The sequence below is a fragment of the Ochotona curzoniae genome, unplaced genomic scaffold (genome assembly GCF_017591425.1).
Source record: "Ochotona curzoniae isolate NIBS_2020 unplaced genomic scaffold, NIBS_Ocur_1.0 scaffold_3890, whole genome shotgun sequence".
In the NCBI taxonomy this organism is placed as follows: domain Eukaryota; kingdom Metazoa; phylum Chordata; class Mammalia; order Lagomorpha; family Ochotonidae; genus Ochotona; species Ochotona curzoniae.
In genome coordinates this window covers 32,545,025-32,553,674 of record NW_024467115.1, presented here as the reverse complement: position 1 = coordinate 32,553,674, position 8,650 = coordinate 32,545,025, and the positions used below count along the sequence as shown (strand labels likewise).

The following is an 8,650-nucleotide window of genomic DNA, read 5'->3' as shown; positions in this document are numbered from 1 at the left end:
TATTCTTGGACTTTCTGTCATTGAAATCCTTTCTAGAAGTCTTTGATAATGTTGTTGAATAAGAGTTCTTGAGGCTTTCACTTGGATTTACGACCCAAGCTGTCCATTCAGATCTTTAGATGTCTGTCATATTTATAATATCCAAGCGTTCTATTTTGTTCTCAGATTGTCTTTTTTAGTTCTCTGTTCTTTTTGTGAAAGATTTATTTCATGTATTTGAAAGGCAATGTTAAAGAGACAGGGAAAGACAAAAAAGGTATGGAGACGAGATCTTCCATCGTGTTGGGTTAGTCTGTAAATGGCCGGGATGGTCGGGGCTGATCAGGTCGAAGTCAGCAGCCAGGAACTTCTTTCAGGCCTGGCACACAGGTGGCAGGAGTTAACCACCAGGGCGATCTCCAAGGCCCAATACTCCACAATGCAGGCTCAGCCCTGCTCTTTTTCATGCCTACAATGTCTCTGTGAAACTCTTCATGAGGATAACAAGGCTTTCCTGTTATATTCCCTTTCCTGTTATATGTCTTAGGGACTCCTGTGGTTTGAGTATGTTCTGCCCTCAATGACACTTGTGTTGAGGCTTTGTTTCCAATGCCATGATGGTGAGAGTTGGTGGAACTGTAATGGGTAAGTACATCATGGGAGCACCACCTTTCTGGAGGAGTTAATGCCATTGCTGAGAAAATACGAGACTTCTTGCAAGAGCAGGTTTTTAGGGAATAAGCCTGGCACTTCTGCTCTGTCCCTTCTCCACATGTGCCACTTCTGCAGCCACTCACCTTCTGTCTGGAGGCCCAAGGTGAAGCCAAAGAGGTTCCAGGTCTATGCCTTTGGCTTTCCACAACTGTGAGCCAAATAAACCTCTTTTCTTTATAAATTGCACCACTTCAGGTATTTTGTCATAGTGGCATGGAATGATAAGAAGCAGATAGGAACTAGACAGGAAGATGGAGTTGCGTTTAATGCCGGAATTTGAAGTTTTCTCTCCAGAGTTCCTCAGTGCTTGATTTTCATGTCTTCAGAGATGCATTCTCCTTGTATTGCCTATGGTTAGGTGACCTTGCTTCCTGGCAGGGTTGATAGAGACATTTGAGCGCGGGCTTCGTTTTTGTTTTTGTTTTGCAGACTTTCAGGTGGTCTTCCTGATTTCATTGCTCTTTTAGATTCTTCTTTAGCTGCTTTGGAGACCTGATCCTCGATTCATGGATTCTGATCCCAGATGGGAAGCTTCCTGTACCACAGCATCTCCTTCCTGCATGGAATACTGGGGTGCCCAGTATTTGTCGTCACACTTTCACCAGATTTCAGGCCACAAAGATCCATTGAAATCTCACAAGCTTTGATGTTCTTGTTATGACGGTACATTTGTCTCATGATCCTTGTCTTATGAGCTTGTAGGTTTTTTTCTGCAATGCAGGAAGCAGAAAGTGTGCATCAGCCCAATGTCCTGAAGTCCAGCTACCTTGAGGATTTTCTATTTCTACAAAAGCTGTGCTCCCAGAGTTGTAAATAACATGCCCTTTCAAGGACGTCTTTGATGATGGCACTTAAAAAACCCAGTGAGAAACCAGCCCCTGCTCTTGAGGTCATCCAGTCCTGGTTTGTTTGATGCTAACATGAAGCAGGAAGCAGGGGACACGTCAGAGCAAAGAGATGAAGAGGCAGCACTCATGTGAAACTAAAGTTTCTGCAAACAACTCACCAAGAAAACTTTCACTTTGTTCCTGGGGAAATGTACTTTTTTTTTTTTTTACCTTTTCATTCCTCTGCAGATTTAATTTACCTTTTTGTCCTTGTCTTACTTCATTTGGGATGCTATAAAAAAAAATACCACAGACTGAGAGGCTTCTAGAAGATACACAGTTGCTTCCTACAGTGGTGGAGATTGGCAAATCCAGGTTGTCAAGGCACTGGTGGCTTTGGTGTCAGATGAGAGAGGATCTGTTTTATGGCTCATAGACGGTTGTCTTCCTGATGTGGTGGTAGGGTTGAGGGAACTGACCAGGATCTTTACTGTAAGGACACTAGTCCCACTCACAAGGGATCTGTCTTCAATGACCTGATCACCTACTGAAGCCCCACCTACCACCAGACTTCACCACTTTGGGGATCAGGTATTGACATGTGATTCTAGGGCTCATGTGTAATTTCAGCCTGTAAAATGTCTTTGGAAATAAATGCAAAGAAGACTAGGAGACTGAAATAAACTTCTGAGCTGGTATCTACTCCCCAAAGGCAGCAGGTGTAACCACATAGAACTTTGCTGTATATGCTTCCTTTCTCTGTTCCTCCAACAGAGGAACAGAGATATGGTTGCGTCTTACTGTTCTTTGGATGGTGAGGAACTGAATTTATTAGAATAAAGCCACATGTAAGTGGAACTTTAAAAACTTAAAAAAAAAACACATAAACATGCTACAGAGATTTCTATTTTGCTTTTGAATCCAAGTGGCAGCAGCTTTTTTTTCTTCTTTTTTTTTTTCTGGAATATCAGCTGTTATCAGCACATCTTGAAATCAGAAATTCACTGGAAACTTAGTAGAATTATTTACTTCTTTAGCCAGGATGACATTTGTTCCCCCTCTCCTCTCTACTGGCTGCTTGTAGCTATCCCATGGAAAGAAGGAGCTAGAAGGCGTTTATTGGCTGAAAACTTTCAGTTTTTCAATAAGTGATGGAGGATACATGTGATGCTTTGAATTTGGCTCGCGTGTGTCCTCCCAAGATTTCTGTGCCAAAGGGACAATGCGCAGGTATTGGAGGGGGTAGAGCTTTAACAAGTAGGGCTTCGATAACAACATTTCAGCCTTGCCAGGGGATAAACACAAGCCCGTGTGACTGAATGTGTTTTCCTGAGAGTGGGTTATCACCAAGTGAGGTTGGTGTCACAGTTCTTGTGTTGTGGTCTTTTCTACATCTACGGTCTGCCATGAGACTCTCAGCAGGGTCGAGCAGGTGCAGGGATGGGGTAACCGGAGAACAGTGAGTAGATATGCCTCTTTTCTTTATAGTGCCTGCCCTAGGTATTTTGTTGTAGCAATGGAACATGAACTAAAACAAAACTAATACACACTGGGAAGATTTTTAATGATTCTTTTTCTTTGCTATGAGAGTAGGATATAGTGAGAATATAGTGTTTTTCTCAAGAAATTATACAAACACTACTAATGTTGAAAAGGACAGGCGAGAGAGAGTAAACCTTTGTTGGTGATGACTTGAAATATGTCTCTCTTTTAGCCTGCAATGTCCCTGTAGTAGTATGTGAAAACGAGTTTTTAAAAAAGATCTATTTATTTGTTTGTTTGAGAGAGTAACAGAGAGGCAGAGAGAGAAGAAGATATGGAGAGGCTTAGAAGGGGGCGCTGGGAAAGAGAGAGAGAGAGAGAGAGAGAGAGAGAGAATTTTCCATCTGTGGGTTGATTCTCCAGATGGCACGATGGCCAGGGCTTAGGCCGTGCTGGAGCCAGGAGCCAGGAATCAGGAGCTTCATCTGGGTCTCCCCTGTGGGCACAGTGGCCCGGGTTCCTGGGCCATCCTCCAGGGAGCTGGATTGGCAGTGGAGCATCCTGGATGTGAATCATTGCCCATATGGAATGCTGGCGTTGAGTGTGGTGGCCTTACCTGCTACATCATAATTCTAAACTTGCAGAATGTATTATATGTACCGTAAAAATAATGTTTGGGTTTCTATTTATTTTGAAAGTAGAATGACATAGAGAGACAAAGAGAGATCTCCCACTTTTGGTTTACTTGCCAAGTGGCCAGCCATAACGGGGCTGGGTCAGGCTGAAGCCAGTAGCCGGGAACTCCATCTGAGTCTCCCTCACGGGTGATAGAATCTCAAGATTTACATAACTACCTGCTGATTTCCAGGAGCACTACATGGGAGTTGACTCTGATAAGTTGAGCTATCAATGCAAACTGCCTGTGATAGGCAGTCTGGGCATTGCAATCAGTGGTTTAATCCACTGCACCACCATACCTGACCTAAGACTTATTTTTGTTGCTAACTACATTTTGCAGACTTATTAGTATCTTCCATTTAGCAGAGCATTACAAACGATAAAGGGAGGCAAAAGGAGGGAAGTTTGAAAGAAGATTGAACCTGAAAGTGGTTGGTGATGAAAATGTGGCATCAGATTCAGACATCCTGAACTCTACAGATGACCTTACTTCTCATGCCAGTAAATACGCATCTCTGTGTCCAAAACAGGGAGATGCAGTGAAGTGTCTTTTACATGTGCGAGTTGGGCATGAACCCAGGGGGGATGGTTAGTGATAAACAGGTCTGTCCTGCATACATCGTGTCCTGATGTTGGAATCACTAAGGGGTTTGGCAATAATAAGAAGGAAGAACAACAAGATTGAGGAAGTAGAGATGACACTTCCTTTTCTTTCGAAAGAGCCTGATTTGCTGGTCAGCTTCTAAGGGGAGTCCTGGGTAGACGGAGCTTTCAGCACTGTGGCTGCTTGCAGTGGACTCCTCAATCCTGCCCCAGACGACTGTTTTCTGAACTCAGGGATGAAGAGTCAGCTCTTGGTTTCCTATTGCATGTAAGTAAGAGAAAAAAATCGCTCCTATGGATGTTGCTTGGCATATCAGGTTGGCACTGAGATCAACACTCCATCACTACCTTTAGGAGAGTATGCTCCTTGGGAGTTTGGTATTTGCTTTGCTCTTCACACAGCCGCTGCCAGCGTGTTCAGAGCAACAGACTCTGATTCAGCTTGGCAGGATGGAGTGGCAGACGCTCTTTTCTTGTCTATTTTTCTTAAATAAGTGATGTGTGGGGAGCCACTTGGTCGGCGGGGCATGATTTGAGGTTAAGTGCTTACTTTGGCATCTGTTGGGCGTTGCTTTGTGGCTGGCCTCTTTGCGAGAAGGTGTTTTCTGTGTGGAGAATCCCCTTTTGCTGGCTAATAACTAGAGGGGATTGCACACTTAGGGAAACGTCACGTGTTACACCTGAAATCTCTGCTATGAAAATGAGAGCCAGCTGTTGGCTTAGAGGCTGCTCTGGTAGCATCTATGAAAAAAAAAAAATTTAAACTCTAGGAGTCAGCGGTGGCCCTCCGAGTGCTGAGATGTATGCATGTTCAGGGCAGGTGTCCTTGAACTCTGCTGGAAACTTTATAGTAGCACCTGAAGTCAATGATTCCTACACAGTTACCTGTTTTACACAGAAGCTAGAAAGAGAACTTTCTGTATGTGTCATGCAAGTGAGGTGGAAAAGGAGATATTTGTGTCTTTGCGGATATACTTATTCATTAACTCACCTTTGAATTTTCTTCTTTTCTTCTCTCTATATACACGCATATATATATAAGGTGTCTTTTCTAGAGAGGAAAACTTGGTGCACGAATATATTAGGCAAACGACGTGAAGCAAGCATGCATCATCAGTTCACGGAAATAGGAAGTCCTTTCCTCTGGTAGTAAGCTGAGGCAACAAGAGATAAGAAATTACTTCATGTCCATTGCCTGAAACTTTTCTTTTGACTAGTGCATCCTTCTTGAACGGCTCACTTCTGCTTTCCGTCCAGCTTGAAGCCTGGCACAGGTTGACAGTTTGCACAGAGGCTTAGCATGGTCATGTGTAGAAAATCCTAAAAAAAAAAAATCTTTCTGATGTTGAAGAAAATCCCACAAATGGTGGAATCACCGATTGTAGCACTCAGCCCAGTGCCTGCCGCGGCGCATGCTCTCAGTAAGTACTTGGTGGGAAGTAGAAAGTACAGAACATAATTGGAGGTCAGGAATACCTGTTAAAAATCCATGTCTACCACTTCCTAGTCTTATGATCCCTGAATCTATAAGGCAGTATAATAAAATACTGAAGTTTTCAGGTTGTTGTGAGGACAAAACAATGGTTGCACAGTGACTGCTATGTCACAGATCTTCTTTAACTGGTAGCTATCAATAAATCTGCTGTTTCAAAATATTATTTCTCTTTTTTTATTGTAAGTGTTCATGATCTTAAATGCTAGCCTGTGACATGCAACTATAGGTATATATCTATAGTTTTAACAAGTTTTGTTTTTTAATTTGAAAAGCAGAGTGACAGAGAGATGTCCCAGCCCTTGGCAGACTCTCCCAGTACCTGCAGCAGCCGGGGCTGGGACAGGCAGAAGCTAGGGGCTCCAGGTGAATTTCCCATGTGGGTGGCAGTGACCAAAACATTTGAATCTGCACTGTCTCTCCGGCGAACTCTCGGGGTTCGCCTCAGAAGCGTAGACAGATTCAATTGCAAGCCCTAAGATGGGGTGTGGGTAGCCCAGCAGTGGCTTAGCTCATACCTGTGACAATCTACAAATCACCGGGACCACCCACAGGGAAATAATGAGCCACACGCTTGTCTTTTTTCCTTTAGGCTTCTTAACATTTTCTGCGTTTTGCAAAATTGGATCTTTGCCATAGTTGGAATGTCTCCCTGGAAAATTCCGTTGAAATCGAATCTCCTCTGTGGTGATATTAAGGGACTGGCAGTGTGTGTGTGTGTGTGTGTGTGTGTGTGTGTGTAATGACACAGTGAGATGGCTGAGTATGCTTGTACTAAGTGTGAGGGATTAGCACCCTTGTAAAAGACGCTGGGGGAGGGAGTACCCTGAGTGCTTCTGCCGTGTAAGGACGTAGAAAAGGGACCATGACCACTTTTGCTGGTGTCTTGGCCTTGAATTTCCTAGCCTCTTACCACTTGGAGAAATAAACTTTCATTATTCCTAAGTTGCCTGATGTATTTTGTCACTTACACAGGAATAAACTGAGAATCATCTAGTAGAAATAAAGGCTGTAAGCCTTACAATTGGAATGCTAATGCTGCATGGGGGTGTATTTATATAAAGAAATGTCAATAGATATGTTTTTATACAAATATTCTCATGACGCAGTATTTTGGAAAAGCAGGAGGATAGCTTTTTTAACCATGCAAAAATCCTTAGGAAAAGCGTAGTTGAGGTAAAATACGTTAAAATATAGGAAAAGAGTTTAGTGATCATTGTTCTCATTCTGATTTTGTTACAAAGATAAATGAACAAAAGCTTAATTATTGTCTAATCCTAGAACAAAAAAAGAAAATAAAGACATATATATTTTATCTACAGTGTGCTAAAGCTTTTCGTTAGTTGCAGTCTAAGGAATGGCACCCACACTGTGGGTTACGCAGAGCTCATGCTGTGGTGAGCCAGGTTAAGCCACGGCTGTGATGTTGGCATCCCACAAGAGTGCAGTTTTGAGTTCTGGCTACTCCTCTTCCGATCCAGCTCCCTGCACTGAGGGAAATAACAGAAGTTGGTCCAAGCGCTTGGGTCCACGTGGGAGACCCGGATAGATTTGCCTGTTTCTTGGTCTCCTGCTCCAGTCCTGGCTGCTGCAGTCACTGAGAAGTGAATCAGGTGATAGAAGAAAACTGTTGTCTTCCGCTCTGCAACTTTGCCTTTCAAATCAGTCAATCAATCTTCAAAACAAGAAAAAGTAGGCTATTTAGTTTTTCTAAGTGTATCTTCTTTGAGATAATGACTGACATAGAACCAGGTATGGGGCCCAGTGCGCTGGCTCAGTGTTAAAATCCTTGCCTTACAGAATCCCATTTGAGCACGGGGGATTCATATTCTGGCTGCTCCTCTTCCCTCCCAGCTCCCTACCTGTGGCCCGGGTCTTGGGGTTCAGGCCAGCCTGCAGGCCCCGAGGTCACCGAGGGTGAGGTGACAGTGTTTTTTAGCCACAGAAGCACTGGAGACAAGCTGATGAGGAATGTCCGCTTTATTTTTGCAGAGGTTACAGCTTTTAAAGAGTAAGAAAGGGGAGGCCCATCAAAGACACTATAATGGGCTATATGATGCGTCTCTCTCCCTTGACCATCTGGTCATGTCCCCTTGACCTTTTAGCCACGTGGGAGGTCACACTCCACGTGAAGGCCTGGGAGTTGGACCTCAGGCAATGAGGAAGTAAGCTTTGGCTATGCCCACCAGGTATCAGGGCATTTCCCGCACTGGGAAAGCACTAGAGGATGACCACAAAGCCTTGGGACCCTGCACCCATGTGGCAGCCTACAACGAGCTCCTGGCTCCCAGCTTCGAATTAGCTCAGCTCTGGACATTGTAGCCACTTGGAGAGTTAATCAGTGGACAGAAGGTCTTTCTGTCAGCATCTCCTTCTCTCTGTACAATCTGCTTTTTCAAGAAAAATAAATAGATCTTTTTGTTGTTGTTTTGAAAAAAGGTCCAGTATGAACTCCCTAAGTGAACAAGCTAGTTAGATTCCATTGGAAGATAGCTGTTCTGAACAATTCCTGGAATATCGTGAGCGTGAGTCATTCTCTCTGGAGGGTTCTGATTGACTCACAAGCTGAATCAGATGGCTTTCTAGCAACTCCAATTGTCGACTCAACAGTTAGTAGTTCCACATTGGGTTTATACACACCATGGTAAGAATAATTAATTTTTAAGGGAGTGTTGACATGTTTTGATCTACATTCAAAGAGGTCATAAAAGTTTTTCATAGAATTAGGAAATAATTCCTGTTGCTAAAATCTTGACCCTGCCATCTCAAGGTGCCGGTGGGTCACTGTGGAGTCCCTTATCAGAGACACAATTCAAAATAAAAGAAATTGATTTGTAGGCACTGGAAGGAATCTACCGGCTATCTCAGGAACAGT

General features: G+C 43.5%; 1 protein-coding gene across 7 annotated transcripts in view; it reads left to right on the top strand.

Moving 5' to 3' along the window:
• The first annotated feature begins 2,938 nt into the window (after positions 1-2,938).
• The window catches only part of IPCEF1 (interaction protein for cytohesin exchange factors 1), a 184,317-nt gene continuing 178,605 nt past the window's right edge, over positions 2,939-8,650 (top strand). For 6 of the 7 annotated variants that reach the window (XM_040965301.1, XM_040965296.1, XM_040965290.1 and 3 more), the window contains exons 1-2: positions 2,942-2,979; positions 4,401-4,551. Coding sequence is in view for 1 of the 7 variants with exons in the window: in XM_040965299.1 (XP_040821233.1) it covers positions 4,520-4,551 (32 nt within the window). In the remaining 6 variants the exon portion in view is untranslated. Of the gene's footprint in view, positions 2,980-4,400; positions 4,552-8,650 lie in introns of all 7 variants that reach the window. The other variant, XM_040965299.1, reaches the window with a different exon arrangement.